The sequence below is a fragment of the Pelodiscus sinensis genome, chromosome 2, assembly GCF_049634645.1.
Source record: "Pelodiscus sinensis isolate JC-2024 chromosome 2, ASM4963464v1, whole genome shotgun sequence".
Taxonomy (NCBI): domain Eukaryota; kingdom Metazoa; phylum Chordata; order Testudines; family Trionychidae; genus Pelodiscus; species Pelodiscus sinensis.
The window spans coordinates 206141710-206163728 of record NC_134712.1 but is presented as its reverse complement, the minus strand read 5'-3'; the positions used below and the strand labels follow the sequence as shown (position 1 = coordinate 206163728).

General features: G+C 46.2%; 1 protein-coding gene across 1 annotated transcript; it reads left to right on the top strand.

Moving 5' to 3' along the window:
• The first annotated feature begins 16993 nt into the window (after positions 1-16993).
• Positions 16994-20898, top strand: ARL4A (ARF like GTPase 4A). The gene is made up of 2 exons (XM_075922296.1): positions 16994-17149; positions 17290-20898. The coding sequence occupies exon 2, from the start codon at positions 17370-17372 to the stop codon at positions 17970-17972; it is 603 nt and encodes a 200-aa protein (XP_075778411.1). The 5' UTR covers positions 16994-17149; positions 17290-17369; the 3' UTR covers positions 17973-20898.
• Positions 20899-22019: the final 1121 nt, after the last annotated feature.

The window sequence follows — 22019 nt, the reverse complement described above, 5'->3', positions numbered from 1 at the left end:
CCTTGTCTCCCCACCCACCATGTCTGAGCTGGAGGAAGGATTGCAGCAATAGCATCAAGAGAAGGCAGTTGTAGTGCTGAGCGACTAACAAGTGGAGCCTCAGACTGACCCCACTTCCCCAGGCAGCCCCAGCCTGATGTCAGCTTCCCTCCCATTCAGCACCCATACACGTAGCCCACCTCTCTCAGACATCCCAGTACCCACCCATCTCCCCAGATAGCACCCAACACCCCCACCTATCCCAGACATCCTAACACCCAGACATCCCAGCACCCCCAGACACTCCATCATTCACTCATAAAAGCCCTAAACATCTCCCCTCCCACCAACCCCCTTTTTTCTCTGCCCCAGCCTCATGGGTGTCGTGGTGTGTGCAGCTCCATGTCATACCACCGTCAACTGTAAGATGAAGTTTATGGTTATATGCAAATTATATCCTTCCATAACATTTCTCCTCATGGATGCCGTGACAAGGAACAATGATGGAAGGTTCCAGGTAACGTACGGGGTGTGTGTGTGGGGAGGGTGAAGTCTTGTGGTTCAAGTAGTGGGTGATGACTCTGCTGATCTGCCTGGTCCCTCTGTGTGACCTTAGGTAAATCACGATCTCTCCATGCCTCAGTTTCCCCATCTATACATTGAGGATAAGAATTCATTGCTCCCACCCTTTGCCTGGCTGTTTAGATTCTAAGCTCCTCTAGCTAGGGACAGTCTTATAATGTGGTTGCACAAAAAGGCCTTGATCTCAGTCGGGTCCTCTATGCACTACCATCACACAAATACTGATCATTATCCAGACAGCTGCCAGGTTGCTAGCGGCATGTCAAGTAGAACTGTTCTCAGCGGGGCTAGACAATTTGGGATTTAAATACACATGCAGCTGCACGGAGCCCTTTCAACTCTGTGCTAACACTGGTTCAGTTTCACCGTGACAGCAACAGTGGAAAACTTTATGGGGGGGGGGGGGGGGGAAGGCTAATGCCAACTTGGCTGGGTAGACTCAGGCACAATTTAGTGACATGACAGATCTAATGAAAAAATCCCTGGTAATACTAGTCAGGGTAACTTTGTTAGGAAACCTCACTAGCAACAACTATAGGTGCAGCTGCGCTAGATAGTGATGTGTTCCCCTCTTCAACAGCAGAGCAGCTGCACTTGTGATAGCATGGTAGACACCACCACCAAGTCTTGAAAACCTTCTGGCGCATCTCTATTTAGTGTAAAGCCCACAGACCTGGCTTGTTTGCAAGTGAGATTGAACCTGGGACTTAAGCTACGAGTCTCTCTCTACTGCATGAACCAAAGCCAGTTTTCCTATAGCTAAGGCTGTAGAGCAGACATCTCTTTCCCTTTCTCACTAGTCACAGTGTCTCAAGGTTGCATAAGGATCCAGTATACTCACTCTCAGGACATCAACCCTCCCTCTCATATTGCCTCTCTACACTAGAGCTCACACCATTCCTGGAAAATGAGCTCTGAATTTTCTTGTGTAGACCAGGATTGTGTTTAAGTGTATCTGTTGCTGTCATGGTTCTAATCTAGACAGGACTTTAATTTTGCTTCTCTCTCTCTCTCTCACCTCTTCCATTTCATGGGTTAGCAAACATATGTTTGTGTGGTTTCAGTAGATTGATCCAAAGTAGTATGGGGGTCCTATTTCCTGTGAAATGTGTGCGGCGAAGGGAGTATTGTGCTCACGCACAGTGTAATTGATAAGATTCCTATTCCTTTTGATGTTTTTTGCTTTTGCCTTTGTACAGATTTTTCCTTGTGTAATATAGCTCTGGTGGCTCTTTTTGTTTCACATTGTTTTGTAACAGCAAAAGACTGAAGCTACAGAATCTAGAATTGCTTAGAATTTTTGTTGTTGTTATTTAAATCTTCAGTTATGAGAGGCTAAGAAGCACTAAAAAAGATATTGTGTACGGCATCTCCTAGCCTGCTGAAGCCAACGCACTTCACAACATGGGATCAGAGACCAGTAATGCTAAGGCAGTCCAAAGGATGCACCCCTGAGGGTGCATCTACACTACAGGGTTTTACTCGAATTAAGCAACACAAATTGAGCTACGCAAATTGCGTATCTTATTTTGAAATCGCTTATTTTGAAATAGGGAGCATCTACACAGCACTTATTTTGAAATAGAGCACTCTTCTTCTGACTTCAGTGAGGGTTACAGGAGTCAGAGTAAGAAGTCCTCAAGCTTGACAGTATTTTGACACTATTTCGAAATAACTGCCTGCTGTGAAGACGCAGACTAAGTTATTTCGGAATAGCGCTAGTTATTTTGAAATAGTGTTGCAGTGTAGACATAAGAGAAGCATCTGTCTGCAGGCTCCTCAGCAGCAATGCACTTGCTCTGCAGCCTCGTTAGGAGGTGGAGTGATGTGGGAAGGAGAGATTCCAGGTCCGAGTCAACACAGCATGGTTAGCAGTCAAGGAGACGAGTATACACCACAGCACAGGGCAACAGAGTCCCCTGCACATCCTATGGTAGATGATGTAGCATCCCCAACATTTGAACCCAGGGACCCCAGCACAGGGGAATCTGGGACTACCCAGAAGGAGGGATAATTTTAGTTCTTTCTCCAATCTGTAATAGGTGCAGTTCACACCTATGCAGTTCTGTCTACAGAGACATTTACACTGAAGCTGAGAGTGTGAGTCCCAGCTCAGGTGGGCAGATATGCTAGACCTGCTTGGACTAGTGCACCAAAAATAGCAGCATAGCTAGGGGGAGCAAAGCAGGTGGCTTAGGCTAGCTGACAAGTACGTACTCTGGAGTCTGGGTTCATTTCTGCTTGGACAGCTAACCCAAGTTGGCCCCTATGCTACCACTAGCTACACTTCTACTTTTAGCACACTAGCTCCAGCTAGCACATGTCTATCTGCCCAAGTCAGGAAGCAGACCTGGTGCTCATCATACTGGGCACCTGCTCATCAACATACTAGCTCAGAATACTAGTAGGCAAAGTTTTGGTGCTGAGTGGAGTTTGGAACTATCACCTGTTCCTCCTCACCCTTCCATGCTTTCTATGCCTACCATGGGTAAGCAGCACTCTCTGACAGTTCTCCCCCCCGGGCAGGTGCAATGAATGGCTTCTCTTCCATTTCTATCTACTAAAACCACTGCTCCTATGAGTCAGGAATTTGAGGCCTTATCTAACACCAGCACCGCCATGACCACCATTTTAATGTCACCCTGACTTAGACACCGTCCCCTGCGTCTTCACTTACTGAAAAAATGTCAGCCCCCTCCCTGATTCTACAGTTCAAAGCACAGTTTTAATCCGAAGAACTAGAGATGGACCTGAATTGGAACATCAACTGCAAAATCCCTTGAACTCTGCATTTTGGAGAAGTGCAGATCCAAACTCCTCAGCTTTGATCTATTGCCTAAAAGAGGGATTTGCATTAGATCAGTGGATCTAAATCTCTTTGAACTTTGCTGGAATCCAGACCTGGATCTGATCTTCCTGGTTCATGCTCAACTCTTTTTAGAAGATGAAGGATTAGTATTCTTGTCAATCTCACGGCCAGTTTTGCTTTCCTCTCTAAGTAAAGTACCTTTCTACGAACCCCGTGAACTTCCTCCCAACCTCACTGGTTAATTTCTTTACACTCCTTGCCTATTTCTTAACTACCAGTCCTACTACCTGATTAGGGCTGCCCTAAGTTCCATGTTGGCTTGTTTCCAGCTATCATTCTCAGGAGGATTAGCTAGTTTTCTATTTTATTCTGGTAGCACCTAGAATCCAATGACTTGATTGCAGGATGGCACAAGTTGTAGAATATTTCAAATTGCACCCAAAATATGCAGAACAAACAGATTTGGAGGCCTCATTTCCTCCTCATGGAGGGAAATTGCTTGCAAAATTTAAGTGTTGGAGGTCACCTTTTAGACACTAACATGCTTTTTTAACATTTTGCTATAAGACAAGAATGAAAGGACTGATTAGCAATTTCCTTCTATAATGCAATCAGTAAAAGGCAAATCAAAGGCCTTTCTATTTTTTCTTCTCAGTAAGCAATTTACATTGTGCTCTGCTTTCACTGATGCTGACGTCAAAAGCAGCTGAAGACTAAGAATGACCAGCATCAGTTCCTTATTAAAATGTAGCTCTGCTGGGTATAATTGACTAGGAGGTGGGTGGGTGTGGGTGTGAGGTTGGGGGGGAGGGGAGAGGGGATGTAAGGTCTGTTTCCATCACCCATGGGAAAATGCATTTGTACTACTGCTTGATAATCTAGTGATAAACATACTTTAGCCATTACATTTCTGTGTCTGAACAAAATTATTTAATGTTACATGAATTATTAGACATATCATTAAGGTTCAAGACACTAAATTCAGTGCTGAAATAATGGATGTGACATCATTAAAACTATGGGAATAGGGAAGGTTGTTATTAAATACAGACAGTCCCCGAGTTACATGGATCCGACTTAAGTCGGATCCCTACATACGAACAGGGCTTTTCTCGCCCCGGAGGACGCGGGCGGCGGGACCGCCCAGCCGTGCCGCGGTCCCACCGCCCATGTCCTCCGTGGCGAGAAAAGCTGCACCGCGTCTCCCTAGTCTGCTGGGCGAAGGGCGCAGCTAGTGCGCCCCCCCAGCAGACCAGGCTTTTCTCGCCACGGAGCATGCGGGCGGTCCCACTGCCAGCGTCCTCCGCCGCGAGAAAAGCCTCTCCACGTCTCCCTGGGCCCCCCAGCAGACCAGGGAGACAGGGAAGTGGTGGGACCACGGTGCGTCTCGGCGGTCCCGCCGCCCGCATCTCCCTGGTCTGCTGGGTGGGCGCAGCTAGTGCGCTCCCCCCCACCCAGCAGACCAGGCTTTTCTCGTCGCAGAGGACTCAGGCGGTCCTGCCGCCCGCATCCTCCGCGGCGAGAAAAGCCGCTCCGCGTCTCCCTGGTCTGCTGGGGGGGCCACCCCAGCAGACCAGGGAGACGCGGAGCAAAGCCGCGGAGGACGCAGGCGGCGGGACCGCCAAGATGCGCCGCGGTCTCACCGCCTGCATCCTCCGCGGCTTTGCGCCGCGTCTCCCTGGTCTGCTGGGGGGGGGGAGGGACGCAGCTAGTGCGCCCCCCCCCCCAGCAGACCAGGCTTTTCTCGCCGACGCCTGGGGTAGAGCAGTGGGGCGCTGCCGGGTTGGTCCCGCAGTGCTGCTCCTCGGCGCTACTGGACCAACCCGGCAGCACCCCAACTGCTCTGCCCCAGGCGTCCCCAAGTCAGCCGCTGCTGAAACTGACCAGCAGCTGACTACAGGAAGCCCAAGGCAGAGCTGCTCTGCCTCGGGCTTCCTGGAATCAGCCGCTGATCAGTTTCAGCAGTGGCTGACTTGGGAACACCTGGGGTAGAGCAGCTGGGGTGCTGCCGGGTTGGTCCCCGCAGCGCCGAAGTGCGGCACTGCAGAGACCTACCCGGCAGCGCCCCAGCTGCTCTGTCCCAGGCGTTCAGATTCAGTCGCTGTTGAAACTGATCAGCGGCTGATTCTAGGAAGCCCGAGGCAGAGCAGCTCTGCCTTGGGCTTCCTGTAGTCAGCCGCTGGTCAGTTTCAACAGCGGCTGAATCTGGACGCCAGTTCTGACTTACATACAAATTCAACTTAAGAACAAACCTACAGTCCCTATCTTGTACGTAACCCGGGGACTGCCTGTAGTACACTGATTGTATCAAAAATGAAAAAGAGGGCTTGCCTACATGCTGTTATTCAAAATGCTATGTGCAATAAAGATATTGGATATACATAGTGTTTTAACATTCAGTTTAACTTTCATTTTCTGTTTAACTTACAATCTGAAATAATTTGCATGGGATCTTTGAAAATGTTTTGCCTAGCCACAGATTTAATATTCTAACAACGTTGCCCACATTATTTGGACGTCAAATTGCAATTTTCCTCTCCTCAGATTGCAAATTCTCGGTGATGCTTTTCTCAAGTACCCCTTTAAGAAAGTGTCAAGACACTATTTGGAAATTCACAGATTCTCTTTCTCCCCATTTTGAATTTAGATTTTTTGGAGGGTTTTTTTTTTTTGAAACGTTAAACTGAACATTTATGTTTCTAATATGTAGAACACAAGGAATAGTAGGAGATATATTGTAATCATGCTCTTGCTGGTAATGTGTCATCTCAAGATGCATACTGAATTTATTTAGGGCACACTATATAGAATTCAGAAACTGGGATCAGGACTCCTACTTTCTAGTCCAGCTTCAGCTCTTGACCCACTGTGTGACACTGGATAAAACATGACATCTCAGTTTAATTTCCTGGACAATAATAATTACTAATGCTTTGTGTTTATAAAATCCTTTTCTTCTAAAAGGCTCTGTCACAGAGATATTCATCTTAATTACTCAGCGATTCGCTTTTTCAAAAGAGATCACCCACGCAATCTAGATGCTCTCTTTCGAAAAAGCCCTGTTTGAGGTCAAGAATGCCTTTTTTTGAAAGAGCTCTTTCAAAAAAAAAAGGCATTCTTCCTCATAAAATGAGGTTTACTGCTGTCGAAAAAAAACGCCACGTTCTTTCAATTTAATTTCGAAAGAACACAGAGGCAGTCTAGAGACAGGTGAAGTTTTTTTGAAAAAAGATCACTTTTTAAAAAAAAAAAACCTGTAGTCTAGACATAGCCAGAGATAATGATGACCATAACAATGCCAAATCTATTTTGTCTAAAGTCCTAGAAATTGTGACAAATGTCAAGGGAGCATGCAAGTAGCATATGCGTCCAAGAACGAAACTTAAGTTCCTCACACAGCAACTGAAGCAAATTCATGGACTGCTGTCAATGGTAACAGAAAAACTTCTTTGGCTCCTGCTGTCAAGAACTACATTGTTTCAGTGCAGTAACTGAAGACTGTTCAAACCTGAGGAAAATCCAACCCAGACTGATTAGCGTGGGTATGTTTTATAGTGACTGATGTGCATTTTTAATACTATCAAACAAGAGAGCATTTTTTTTAAGTTGGCTCTTAACACCCTTCTGTTCAAAGAAAAAAAAACATACTGTAATTGCCTGAATACTACACTCATTGAAGCTAATGGAAATTTTGCTATTGACTCAACAGAAACTAATTGGGCCTTTTGTGGTGTAATTCTGTTTCAGTTTACACTGCTGTTATTTTTGTGGCAATAACAGCAATACTGAGTCAGGCCAGTGGTCCCTCTAGCTTGGGATCCTGTCTGCTGAAAGTAGACAGTGCCAGATTATCCAGAGAGAATGAACAGAACAGGACAATTATCAAATGATCCATCCCCTGCCATCCAGACTCAGCTTCTGGCATAAGTACAATGTGTATTTACATAGGCCTAAATAAAGCTCCCCATTTTCTGTAAGCACCTAAGGTCTAAAAGGCAATGGAACAGATGCAGTTGTGTTTCAGATGACAATAGGCCTGGAGTGCTCATTCTGGTACATCAGACCTGTGCTCCTAAATCAGACAATAGTGGATGAGAATACAGGGGGTTCACTCACTGCCAGATCAGCTCCTCCTGCATACTCCAGGGATTAGCTCCTTCCAGGTCCACTGCAGCCTCCTGTCACTTGTTCTTGCATCCTGCCACCGCTCTCACTGTGATTCAGTGTACTCTCTTTGTTGCTTGGTCCTCTGGCCAAAGCAGTGTGTGATTCCCCTTTCCAGGGCTTATCAAAGCTCTCTATCCAAGATGGCAGTCTAGTCTCTTGCTGTGCCACTTCCCCTATAGGTGGTAAGGGAACTCAGCCCCACCCTCTATTCTGGGTTCCAGCTCAGGAGTCCTCTAATCTGCAGCCCCAGGCTTGCAGCATCCCACCTTGCTGTCATTTTCCCAAGCCTTTTCCTCTCAGGATTTTGCTCCTCCACCCTTTTGGTTTGACCTTTCACTCAGGGACTAGATTCCCTGGAGTTTCTACTCTCCCATAGCTTTCCTTCCTTCCCTAATACTGTATCTAGCAAGTGGAGAGAGGATCCCTCATTACAGCTCTCTTCTCCTGAAATCTTTCTAGCTTTACACTAGGTCCACCTGTTCCTTCTCATCTGGGCTCCATCATCCATCAACCTTTCAATCCCTGGCTCTCCCCCAGATGGTAGCCTATCAGGTTAATAAACTTAATTTAGTTTGCTTTGCCTTCTGAGGGGTGGACAATCCATCATAGGGAGCTTTGGTGAAGAGAGCAGTAGGTGTTGGGCAGGAAGTATATAGTTGATCTGGAACTGTGTGAATCTACTACATTCACATTTGGGGCATTATTGTAGTTTTGGAGTATGGCTTAAGGAAAAAAATCTATTTATCCAATTCAGCTGTGTCTAAACTGGCAAGTTTTTCCGCAAAATCATCTGCTTTTGTGGAAAAACTTGCCAGCTGTCTTCAATTTCCGCAAGAACACTGACAGTCTCATGTAAGATCGTCAGTGTTCTTGCGGAAATACTGTGCTGCTCCCGTTCGGGCAAAAGCCCTCTTGCGCAAATCATTTGCGCAAGAAGACCAGTGTAGACAGCACAGTGCTGTTTTGCACAAAAAAGCCCCGATCCAATCTAGACGCTCTTTTCCGAAAATGCTTTTAACGGAAAACTTTTCCGTTAAAGGCATTTCTGGAAAATCATGCCAGTGTAGACGTAGCCTTCCTGTGCTAAGTCTGATCACTTAGGTTTGTGCAGGGAGAGAGGATAGCTTTCATCATTTCTAGCTATGCATTGTTCTTGCAACAAGTTAATGTATATGATATGGTGTTTACTATGGTTTGATCTTCAAGAAGATAAGTCCATTAATTGGCATATTCAAAAAAATTACCACTGTGCTTGAGCTAGAGTACATTAATTCCACCTTTTTTACATCTAATACTGAATGACCAGTATATCTAACAAGCACAGTCTTTTTCCTTTCCCTGTCAGTAGACCACAGCATAAGAGAGATCCTTTCATCAAACCAATTCCCAAACTTCTACTTCACTTCTTGAGTCCCAATGGCTGTGTCTAGACTGGCCAGTTTTTCCGGAAAATCAGATGCTTTTCCGGAAAAACTTGACAGCTGTCTATACTGGCCGCTTGAATTTCCACAAAAGCACTGACTTTCTACTGTAAGAAATCAGTGCTTTTTGCGGAAATACTATGCTGCTCCTATTCGGGCAAAAGTCCCTTTTGCACAAAACTTTTGCACAAAAGGGCCAGTGTAGGCAGCTCAGATTTGTTTTCCGCAAAAAATAAAGCCTTTTCCGAAAGATCCCTTATTCCTCTTAAAATCAGGAATAAGGGACCTTTCGGAAAAGGCTTTATTTTCCGAAAGATCCCCGTCTAGACTGGCGCTTTTCTCTGGCAAAGCCCTGAGCTGGAAAAAAGCGGCAGCCATGTTTATGCAAATGAAGCGGGGAAGATTTAAATCCCCGCTTCATTTGCAATTGCAATGTGTCTAATCTGCATCCCTTTTCCGGAAAAGGAGTGCAGTCTAGACACAGCCTGAATGAATGTTGCTGCTGGGTTTAAGAGCCAACCTACTGACTCTTCCAGCCAATCAGGCAAGATGCCAATCAGGGAGCCTCCAAACAGGCTATCTGCACATGATAGGTTGCCTGGGGACTGGATCTCTGCAAGCCTGGATTCTTGACTCCTATAGTAAATCTTTAGCGATTTTTCAACTAAGCTTTCTAGTACTAAAATATAATTTTAAATTCATATACATTATATTTTTTAAAAGTTGGGAATAATGCTTCCCTCATTCAATTTTTCTGGTACAACAGCTGATTTTAATAATAAATACAGTGATCTGAGATAATCAATTTTTGCATATTCCCGTAGCCCAGTGGTCCCCAATGTGGTGCCTGCGGGCGCCATGGCGCCCGCCGGGGCATTTATGTGCACCCACCGAATGATCTGGGCTGGCCCCATCCCAGTGTGCGGTGCACGTGCGGTGTCGGCTCTGGGCACGTGGCGCATGGGCGGCCCCACCTCCGGGCGCATGGCACATACGCGGTGCAAGCCCTGGAAACGCGGTGGATTGGCAGTCCCTGCCCCAGGCGTGCGGCGCATGGGCAGCCCCGGGCATGTGGCGCATGAGTGGCCCCACCCCCGGGCGCCAGGCAGCCCCGAAAGGTTGGGGACCACTGCGTTAGCCATTCCCTATGGACCTCACCTCTTTCCCCAGCAAAGTAATGTAGTGTCCTTAAGCATCAGCTTAGACACACACATTTAAATGTAAACATATACTTCAGTTCTTTGCTAAACTGGGGCCCGAGGAAGAATTATTTGCTTAGAAATTGCTAATTTATAGCTTCTCAGAAGAGAAGAGGAAGATTGGAATCTTTAAAAAAAGTTGGTTATAACTTTTACCTTTCCTTTTAAATTTCTAAATGACTTTGACACTTTTTCAATTTCTTTGTATGAAATTGAAAATTATTTAAAAGATGTGGGTAATGATATGTAGTGCATCTTTTACAATATTTTAGGGAGTGCTTGTATAGACTAGAAAATTATATGATTATCCCAAGATAATTTCATTTAGAGGAATTAAATATTTTGAGTCTCATAATTTGCTCAAGGAAGTAACTGTCTCTTAATAAATAACCTCGCTATTGTACTTTATTGCATACCAAATTAAGAGATGCATAATAAGCATTGTCAGCTGGGTTTGTAATTAAAATGGTCAGGACTTTCCTTGTATAGTTTAGTTTTAATATTATCTTGGTGAGAAGATAATATTAGCTCAGCAGTGTAGCTCTCTATATATACTACAGAATGTCACACTAATGTGAAATACTGTCTGGGTCATATATAATGAAGTTAGCTCTTTGGAATGGCTAGCACCTCTTATGTTCAGACCTCAGCCTGCTGAGGTGCTATGTGGGATATACGATATGTGACAAAATGAATAACAAAAAATTACTCATGCAGAGGAGACTTTATGGTTCATCTAGCTCACGTCACAGCACAAGCACCTCTGCATGTGCCAGCTGCAATGTCTGCAGGTGTGCAGGGACATCGAGAATGGAGGAGTACTCTGTCTTCAAGGGCAGTGAAGGCCAAAGTGCATATTGGTGCATACACTGTGCATTTTCTGGCCAGCCCTGAATTAATTCCCTGTGGAATGTTCTTCTGACACTTCATAGCCTTTCTAGTTTCACTGCAGTGAGTATTTTCCAGTGGTCCCCAACACGGTGCCTGTGGGTGCCACGGCACCCGCCGGGGCATTTATGTGTGCCCACCTAGTGGACTGGCCCGAGCCATTCTTGCACCCTGGGCCCCAGGCGCATGCGTGGTGCTGCCCCCGGGCACAAGGCGTATGTACGGTCCCGCCCCTGCCCGGCCCGGCAGCCCCAAAAAGTTGGGGACCATTGATTCAGATCATCAGCCAAATTGGCCAGGGCCCGCTCCCATGTCATGCCTCTCTTTCTCCCTCTCTGAAGTGGAGATAATCTTGACCCCTCCCCACTTCAGAAGCCTTTGATCCTTTGCTCTTGCTTCCTGAGTGTCTGCTCTCCTTGCCTCTGCCGTGTTCCTCAAACTTCCATGCCCATGTCAGTGTCAATCTAATCTTCCAACCTGCAAACTCTAATGAACAGTCTCCTGCCAGCAAACAGAAGCTAGCCCTGGACCTAGAACTACAACCATGTCCCAAGTGCTGTTCTGCACCAGGTGCAGGAAGATCATCAGCTTCCATCTCTGCCCCAGGTGCATGGACTCTGGCCCCTGCTTCCTCAGGGACTGACATAAAAGTGGGGTTGGCAGAGCAAAAAAAAGTCTGTGAGGTGAAGAAATGGCAGGGAGAACATAAGAACAGCCATACAGGGTCAGACCAATGGTCCATCCACCCCAGTATCCTGTCTGCTGACAGTTGCCAATACTAGATGCCCCAGAGGGAGAGGACACAACAGGTAATCCTCACATGATCCCTCCGCTATCACCCACCTCTGGAGAAAGAGGCCACGGACACCATTCCTACCCACCCTGCCTAATAGCCATTGATGGACCTAACCTCCATGAATCTATCTAGCTCTTTTTTTAACCCTATTAAAGTTCTAGCTTTCACATCCTCTGACAAGGAATTCCACAGCTTGAGTGTGCGCTGAAGAAAAACTTCCTTCTGTTTGTTTTAAACCTACTTCCTATTCATTTTGTTTTGTGACCCCTAGCTCTTATAGTGTGGGGATATGTAAATAACTTCTCCTTATTCCCGTTTTCCACCCGTCATGATTTTATAGACCTCTATCATATCCCCACCTTAGTCTCCTCTTTTCTAAGCTGAAAAGTCCAAGTCTTTTTAGGAATACATTCCAAACCCCTAATAATTTTGCCTTTTTCTGAACCCTTTCCAATATACCTTTTTTGAGATGAGGGGACCACATCTGTATGCAGTATTCAAGATGTGGGCGTACCATGGTTTTATATAGAGGCAATAAGATATGTTCTGTCTTATTTTCTATCCCTTTTTTAATGACTCCTAATATTCTATTTGCTTTTTTGACTGCTGCTGCACACTGAGTGGATATTTTCAGAGAACTATTCACAATGCCTTCAAGATCTCTCTCTTGAGTAGTTGTAGCTAAATTAGTCTCCATTATATTGTATGTAGAGTTGGGATTATTTTTTCCAATGTGCATTACTTTACATTTCTCAACATTAAATTGCATTTGTCATTTTGTTGCCCACTCATTTAGTTTGGTGAGGTCTTTTTGAAGTGCTTCACAGTCTGCTTTGGTCTTAACTATCTTGAGCAGTTTGGTATCATCTGCAAATTTTGCCACTTCACTGTTTACCCCTTTCACTAGATCATTTATAAATAAGTTGAATAGGATTGGTCCCTGGACAGACCCTTGGGGGACCCCACTACAGGCAGTCCCCGACTTACGCGGATCTGACTAACGTCGGATCCGCACTTACGAATGGGGCTTTCTCGCCCCGGAGGTCGGGGCGAGAAAGCCCCGTTCGTAAGCTGCTCCGGTGCCCCTGGTCTGCTGGAGACCGTCTCCAGCAGACCAGGGGCACCGGGCGGGTTCCCGCGCCTCTGAGGCTTTGCCAGAGCAAAGCCTCAGAGGCGCGGGGAACCGCCGCTGCTGCCGCTTCAGTCTGGATGCCTGTGGTCTGCTGGGGACGGTCCCCAGAAGACCACAGGCTCCCGGACTGAAGCCGCAGCCGCGGGGGGGTCCCTCGCCTCTGAGGCTTTGCCAGAGCAAAGCCTCAGAGGCGCGGCACCCCGCTGCCGCTGCGGCTCTGCTCCCCGTGTCCCTGGTCTGCTGGGGGGGGGGGGGGCGCAGCTAGTGTGCTCCCCCCCCCCAGCAGACCAGGCTTCTGTTCTGGACTCTGGGGCAGAGCAGCTGGGGCGCTGCCGATTGGTCCTGCAGCGCCCGCTCTGGGCACTACTGGACCAACCCGGCAGCACCCCAGCTGCTCTGCCCCAGGTCCTGATTCAGCCGCTGCTGGTCAGTTTCAGCAGTGGCTGAATCAGGACGCCTGGGGCAGAGCAGATGGGGTGCTGCTGGGTTGGTCCAGTAGCACCGAGGAGCGGCGCTACTGGAGCAACCCAGCAGCACCCCAGCTGCTCTGCCCCAGGCGTCCCCAAGTCAGCTTCTGCTGAAACTGACCAGCGCTGACTACAGGAAGCCCCAGGCAGAGTTGCTCTGCCCCGGGCTTCCTGGAATCAGCTGCTGATCAGTTTCAGCAGCAGCTGACTTGGGGACGCCTGGGGTTCTTAAGTTGATTCTGTATGTAAGTCAGAACTGGCGGTCAGTTTCAGCAGTGTCTGAATCTGGACGCCAGTTCCGACTTACAGATTCAACTTAAGAACAAACCTACAGTCCCTATCTCGTACGTAACCCGGGGACTGCCTGTACTTACCTCTCTCCATTCGGAAAACTTACCATTTATTCCTACCATTTGTTTCCTGTCTTTTAACCAGTTATCAATCCATGAAAGGACCTTCCCTCTTATCCCATGATAACTTACATTGCTTAAGAGCCTTTGGTGAGGGACCTTGTCAAAAGCCTTCTGGAAATCTAAGTATACTATATCCACTGGATCCCCCTTGTCCACATGTTTATTGACCCCCCCTCAAAGAATTCTAGCCGATTAATAAAACATGATTCCGCTTTATAGAAACCATGTTGACTTTCCCCCAACAAATTATTTTCATCTATGTGTCTGACAATTTTACTCTTTACTATGATTTCAACTAATTTGCCCAGTAGTGATGTTAGACTTACCCGTCTGTAATTACCAGGATCACCTCTAGAGCCCCTTTTAAATATTGGTGTCACGTTAGCTATCTTCCAGTCATTAGGTATGGAAGCTGATTTAAAGGATAGGTTACAACAGACACGTAGGACTGTTGGAGAAGAAATTAGATCCCTGATTTATAGCCTGACTGAGAGCTTCCCCCGTGCCTGGATTCCAGTCCTGGGACAGACATTTCCATCAATGCCACCCTTATTTTTTTTCTAGGGAGTAGCGATGTAAGCAACTAGTTGACTACTTGATAACCATATGCTTATCGGGTAGTCGAGTAGGAACTCGACTAGTTGCTTCCTCCCCCCCCCCCTTGCTGCCTCTGTCAGAGAGAGGCAGTAAGGGGCAGGAGCAGGTGCTGGGGAGAGCCACTTTAAAAGCCAGCTCCCCCCAGCACCGTCACCATGGGGGGCAGAGGGCAGTGGGGAAGCAGTGTGAGCAGGGATTGAAACAGTCCCACTAGTGCCAGTCCCAACTGCTGCTCTTCTCCATTTTGAAATGTACAAGAGTCACCTGCAGCTCTTGTACATTTCAAAGGAAGAAGCACAGAGGGGAACCCACACCAGCAGGGACTGCTTAAGTCATTGTTGGTGCAGGCTCCCGCTGGGTCTCTCCCTTTGGAATGTGCAGGAGCCACGGGCGGCTCTTGTACATTTTAAAGGGAGAGAGGCAACGGGAACACACTGGGTTTTTTCCTTTGAAATGTACAGGAACCGCAGGCAGCACTTATACATTTCAAAAGGAGAGGCGCAGCGGGATCGTGAACGCCTCCCTTATCGACTAATCGAGTAGTCGATGGAAATTCCATCCACTACTTGATTAACTGATTAATCAAAATGTAACATCCCCTCTAGGAAGAGACTTCCCAGAGATGGCCTCAAAACTGGACTCGTGAGAGTGCTACTGGCAGGAGCCTCAAGCCCCTCAGAGATGAAAACGGTAGAGTGTAGTCTCTGGTATGCCCACATCTTGAATACTATCTGTAGATGTGGTCACCTTCATATCAAAAAACATATCTTGGCATTGAAAGTTCAGAAAAGGGCAACATAAATGATTAGCATATGGAATGGCTGCCATATAAGGAAGATTAATACAACCAGGACTTTTCAGCTTTGAAAAGAGACAACTAAGAGGAGGTGGGGGAATGAGATAGTGGTCTATAAAATCACGACTAGTATGGAAAAAGTGAATATAGAAGAGTTTATTTACTGCTTCCCATAACACAAGGACCAGGGATGACCAAATGAAATTAATAGGTAGCAAGTTTAAAACAAACAAAAGGAAGTACTTTTCACACAACAGTCAACCTGTGGAATTCTCTGCCAGAGGCTAGGAAGGCCAAGACCATAACTAGGTTCAAAAAAGAGCAGCAATGACATCCCTAGTTTCTGTTTGTCAAAAGTTTGGAATGAGCATGGGGGATCACTTGATGATTATCTGTTCTATTCATGGTCTCTGGGGCATCTGGCATTGGCCACTGCCACAAGACAGGATATTGGGCTAGATGGAACTTTTGTCTGACCCAGTATGGCCATTCTTATGTTTTATTCTCCGGATCCCATTTCTCTCTAGGGTTACCAACCTTGAGCCTGGACTCTCCAAGCATTAAAGAGTAATCTGTAATGAAAGATGAAATCCCCAGGAATACATCCAACCAAAATTAGCAACCTTATTTTTCTCCCACTCCATTCCAAACCCCACCTTGTCAATCCCATGTGTCCTGCCTCCATGCCCACCTTGTGTCCATAGCTTGGACCATACCCCCTGCACCCCAGGCCACCCCTGTATTTCATGCCCCCCCCCCCGGGCTTGATGCAGCTGCCTCTGCACCCTAGGCTGGGATCGACACCTACAGAGGTTTGCTAGGGACGGGGGGGGGGGGGGTGCAGAGCCCACCTGCGCCGGGGAGGGGGCAGGTGGAGCCACGAGTTGCAGCACATGCTGCTCTTGGGGACTGATCGCCACTGCAGCCGGCCAGTTCCCCTCCCGGTAGCAACCTCCGCCATGCGCGCTACCCCTTCTATGGCGGATGCGGCAGCTGGCCGCGGGCTGCAAACGGTGCGGGCTCCCTCGCGTCCTCTGAGCCAGCCCGGCCCAGCCCCACAGACCACTGCGTCCCGGCCAGCGCGCGCTCGCGCGGCGAGTGGAGGCGGGCCCGCCAGTCACGTTTGAAGCGCGTTGCTAAGAAACGGATGCGCGCGGGGCCAATGGGGAGACCGCTAACGATGACGAAGCGGGTCTGCGGGCGCGCGGGAAGCCTCAAACCACCCCCTCCCCGGCAGTTGGCGGAGCAGGAGTGGGTCTCCGCGCCCCTCCTTCTGGGCCAGGGTGGCGGAGACGGCGCGTGAGGGGCTTTGAAGGCGGTTGACCCTCTGCCCCCGCCCTGGGTCAAATGGTGGGGGCGGGGCACAACGTCACGGCTTAAAGGTGCAGCCTTCGCCCGGGATGAGGGTCACGAGCCGGCGCCGCGGACACAGAAGGGGCGGGGGCTCCTCCTAGGGGCAGGTGCCGTCTACGCAGCAGGTAACGGCCTTGCTCCAAGACCCGCTCCAATTTGGGGGCGTGGCTAATGCTTGGAGCCCCGCGTGATGGGCGGGGGCGTAGGGTGCGCCGAGCTCACCGCCTTCAGGGCTTATCGTACAACCGCCGCCCGATATCCCCGTGTGTAACCTCCCTCCCCCCCCGCCCAACGGTAACTCGGAGCCCCGCGTGAGTGGCGGAAACCTGGGCCAATGGGAGGCGACTGTCGCGTTACACCCTATCCCGCAGCTCCCATGGGCCAATGAGGGGTGTGCTGCGGCCGAGGGCGGGGTTCGGTCTTTGCTGGGAGGAGGCGGCACTGCCCAGACTCCGGCAGACGCTGAGGCGGCGGCGGTGCGACGGGTTGGGAGCGGCTGCTGCGGTGCTGGGCGCTTGGGCAGGCATGGGGCCGCCAGCGGCGGCGTGAGGTGCGGGCTGCGCGAGCCGGGTGCATGTGGGCCCGGGGGGCGGTTGCTGGGGCTGAGCGCGGACCTGGGTCCCCGGCTTCTCAGCCTGGGGCGCGGCGGTCGTTCAGGCAGCGGGGCTAACGCGGCGCTTGTCGTTGCAGGGGCTGAGCGCGGCTTGACGGCCGAGGGCAGCCGGCGGTGCCTGTGTCGGCGGCGGCTCGCTGTCCCCCCGCCGCCGGCGATGGGGAATGGGCTCTCGGACCAGACGCCGATCCTCTCCAGCCTGCCCTCCTTCCAGTGCTTCCACATCGTCATCCTGGGGCTCGACTCGGCGGGCAAGACCACCGTGCTCTACAGGCTGCAGTTCAACGAGTTCGTCAACACCGTGCCCACCAAGGGCTTTAACACGGAGAAAATCAAAGTGACGCTGGGCAGCTCGAAAACAGTCACCTTCCACTTCTGGGACGTGGGAGGCCAGGAGAAGCTGAGGCCCCTGTGGAAGTCCTACACCAGGTGCACGGATGGCATCGTGTTTGTGGTAGACTCTGTCGACATCGAAAGGATGGAGGAAGCCAAGACAGAACTTCATAAAATTACTAGGATATCTGAAAATCAAGGCGTGCCTGTCCTTATAGTGGCTAACAAACAGGACCTGAGGAACTCCCTTTCTCTCTCAGAAATCGAGAAAATGTTGGCAATGAGCGAGTTGAGCTCTTCTACTCCCTGGCATTTGCAGCCTACCTGTGCGATCATAGGGGATGGACTCAAAGAGGGACTTGAAAAACTACACGATATGATAATTAAGCGAAGAAAAATGTTGAGACAGCAGAAAAAGAAGAGATGAGTTTTGTTTCTACATTTCTATCTTAGAGTAGTTCCATGGTCAGAATTCAAAGTAACAGCTTCCGAAGCCTGACCTGCTTGCTTGGATGCTGTTATAGCTTAGTTATGTTAAACAATCAGTTGCACAAGCTTGCCCTGTGGCAGTTGTGCAGACACAGAACCTTTTGAAAAGCAAAAACAGAAAATCGTTTTTTCCCAAGGTTTCTGGCACTGTTATTTTGGATGCCCTATAAAGTAGTATAAAGTTATCAGGAAACAGATGGGTGGGTTAATGTGAGCTGGATGTCTAAATAGCCAAATAAAATGAGAGTTTTATGATTGGTGTTTGTATTCATATATTTGAGGGTGCATTTTTGCAAGAAACTTGCATTGAAGGTGTTCAGTGTTTTTAAACTTTCTATGCTCGTAAGTGGAGTGTTTTAGGTGAATATATACAGCTTTAAAAATATCAATTTCAACAATGTTTATGGAGTTAGCAATCTATTATTTCAGGAGACTGTGAGCCTTGCGGTTTTTTAATCTTGTTTAATAATTTCCACAAGAGAGTTTGGCTATATGGTATGTTTTTAATTTGGCACTTTTTGAAGTTGAATCACTTTTAGTTCTAACACTTGAAACTTCAGTGCTATAGATTCTTCAACTGATATAAGTAAGACTTGTTACACGAGTACACAATATGCAAGAGCATGGATCAGTTTTCCCATGTAGCATGATTTGGTGTGTAGTCTTCTTAGAAATAGCTGTGCATTGTTATGCAGTGCTAATTGGATTTAGAACATTCATGTAACTTGGAGAGGTCTTTCAGAAATCTGGTTTGCTATTCAAAAAATAAGGTACTGTGACATCAATATAATTAAATTTGTTGCAGTAAAGGAGATGCATACAGCAATTTTTAGGTTGCCCAAGCCATCTAGCGTTCTGGGCTCTTAAGATGGCAATAAAACTTGATCATAATGAAATAGAGCTAAAGTCAACAGAGCACACATTTTGTATCTGTAAAATGTCCTGGTTTGTTAGTTACATTGCTCGGTCACTTTCAACATAACCTTTTTATTACAGTTTTTGTAGTGCTTGTGATTAGGAATGTAAAGAAGTTTTTATACACTTGAAACACGTGACACTGGGAAAACATAAGTTTAAAGATGGCCTGTAGTCTGTTCTAATTTATGCTTTAAGCTGTTCTTGTTTACAAGTGTGCAAACAGTATTAAATGGGCAGGACAGTAGTCTAATGAGAAGGGAGAAGAGTTTTTCTTACTGGTACAGAACTTCAAAAGTTGTCTAGAAATCTTGATTATCAATTGAAAAGGGCTAAACTAGAGCCTGAATTTTAAGATGAACTTTAGTGGTGCTGTAAAACAGAATGTTAGACTTGTCTTGAAACTTCCACTGGAAACGTCAGACTTAAAGAACAATGTGAAGATTCATTTTCTCTTAATCAGCCAAGTTAATGCATTCTTTCCCACTGCTATGTATTAAGAAGAGCTACAAATCTGAAAATCAATGTAAGGTATTGACATCTGTATGAAATCACACTTCATAGGCAGCAGCTGTTTGTCCAGAGGATAACCAAAAATGCACTTTAGTGTTTTCTATAATTGAAAGTGACAGCTGTTTTTTTTTTTTTAAATGACACCTTGATCCTTTTGAGAGAATTGAAGTAGCTTCTAGTGGAGCTTTTTGTATGTTGGTTATATATGTATCTGCACTAGTGACATTGAAAGTCACTTATTCAGTAATGTCTATATTTATAGAAACGTGGATAACTACTTAAACCTCAATAAACACAAATCAAAACAAGCCTGCAGGGAGAAGGTGTTTGACTTCCTTGAGTTGCAATGAAGTGTTCTTGTTGGCCTTTATGTGCAAATCTTGCTCTCAATAGCAGTAGAACTATGTGCATGAAACTAAAATGCTTATAAATGTGACAATGTTATAATCACAGGTATCTCATTAAAGACTTAATATATGGCACATACTTGTATCATATTCCATATGTTTGTATCAAAACACTGTTTGCTTCTAGCTGTAGCCACTTTTTCTCTCATGAAGTGGTAGTGTGTATTGTAAACCTTCCCTTCTCATGAACAGATTTAATGTTACGTACATTTGCTGGTGCAATCTTCAAAGTTCTGAAATAATATATAGTATTAACAGACTGTACAATGGTAGTATTAAACCCTTTAATCAGCTGAGACTAACATATTTACTTATGCTAGACAGTTTAACCATCTGACGTAATGTTACCTTTCTTATACTTAGCAAGAATACTTCCTTTATTATAAACAGAAACAGGCTTAAATCTTCAAAGAAATGCAGAGGATTCAGCCATCCTACTTCTTGATTTTAATGGAGAATGTGAGTAAATCCCTTACAATCAGTTGGAGATCTCAATGGCAGTATCTTTACAAAGTATCCCTTAATTGCTATCAAACACTTGTACACTATAATGATTCAAGATCACTCCGTTTTCACAGAAATATTTAGGATTCCTACCTCCCTTTTCCTCAAAATTAGATTGGTACAATTGGATCACATACCAGCTTTTTTTTTAAAGAAAATCCCTTATCTTGGATGAAAATGCCTCAAGTATAATGGATGGTTACCTATTACAATTGATTCTACATCTTTGAGTACTTTTTTGTCCCTAAAGGGGTGAGGCCAGTTTAGCTTGTACAACAACCTTCCAATTCTCCTCCCCCTCTCTGTCCTGACTAGTGAGTTGTATGCTACAGTTGTACAAGAAGGCATTAAAATGTCAGCCAGTCTCTCTTTTTATGGCTTATGAGTGAGGGCTGCATACTGTGGAGCTTAATGGTTGGGTAAAATACATTTTGTGGGAACCGATTACGCTCCTTGATCCAAGCCATGTAAATACTCTTTCCTCCCTACGGCAAGTTGTTCTGAATAAATATTGTTTGAAGGTTCCTCTGTTATGTTGTCAATGAGAATTGAGTGTACATCAGTTTGTATTAATGCACTTCTTGTTGGCTCACCTCTCTCTGATAACCTTTTACCAAGGACAGTGTATGGTGATCATAGAATGTGCAACTGTCTTGAGCCTTATGAGTCCACAAGGTATCTTCTGCAAAAGATCCTGGCAAGTTCATAAAGTAGCTCTGTTCATGTGTGACTCACTATTCCCTTGCTATAATATAGTATTGCATAACATGGCTCCCAGTCAACATTATCACTTCTTAAAAGAAAAATTCAGCCCATAGCTATAGTTTCTACAGGGAACAAGCTGGGATGTGAAAGGAAATCTTTGACTTTAGTTTATTTTAAATAAACTTGGTTTTTAATTCTTGTGTTCAAGTCACTCCACTGTTAGGGACACTAAAGGATTGGTAAATATCTCTTGTTGATGTAGGTTACTTTATAAGCTGGTTTAATAAAGGTAGTATATTCATATAAAACAATTCAAACATTTTAGGGAATACTTAGAAATGTGAAACTGCTTAATGCAGCTGTGTTGAATTAGATAACTTTGCCTTCACTATTTGAATCTGAAAGGATAGTCATCCTTAAGTCAACTACTGTGAGAAAACAAACACTTGAGACCTAGTCAAGGAAATTATTTAGCTTTTATCTTTTAAAAATATAGGGTTACTTCCTTTGATTTATATATGTTCAATAACTTCATACATACTTTATTTTTCATGGAAGTATATGAATTTATATTTGTTTTAGCTAGAAAAGAGTATTAATCTGTGATACAGTGCAGGTCCTAGCCTTACATTAAGCTGAGCATTGCATTGAACGTGTATTGGCTAATCAGTTTTTCAGTACTCTGACTTTTAACCGCTATACATGTCAGCAAAACAACACTTGAGAGGTTGCTGTTTGCTAACTTAAATCATCCCCCCCCCCCACACACAACTAAAATAAAATCTTTGTATCAACTGAACAATAGCTATATGTATTTTATTTCTGTGTAGACTAAATGACTACACACTTCTTATATCGCTGGTGTTTTTGTTTGAGGTATTTACAGGTTTTAGATGTGTACTGATGTAAAAATTGAGTCACAGGGCTGTCCACAGATGTAC

What these genes read in the sequence shown, in the direction of transcription:
- ARL4A (XM_075922296.1), top strand. Translation starts at nt 17,370, where the DNA reads ATGGGGAATGGGCTCTCGGACCAGACGCCGATCCTCTCCAGCCTGCCC.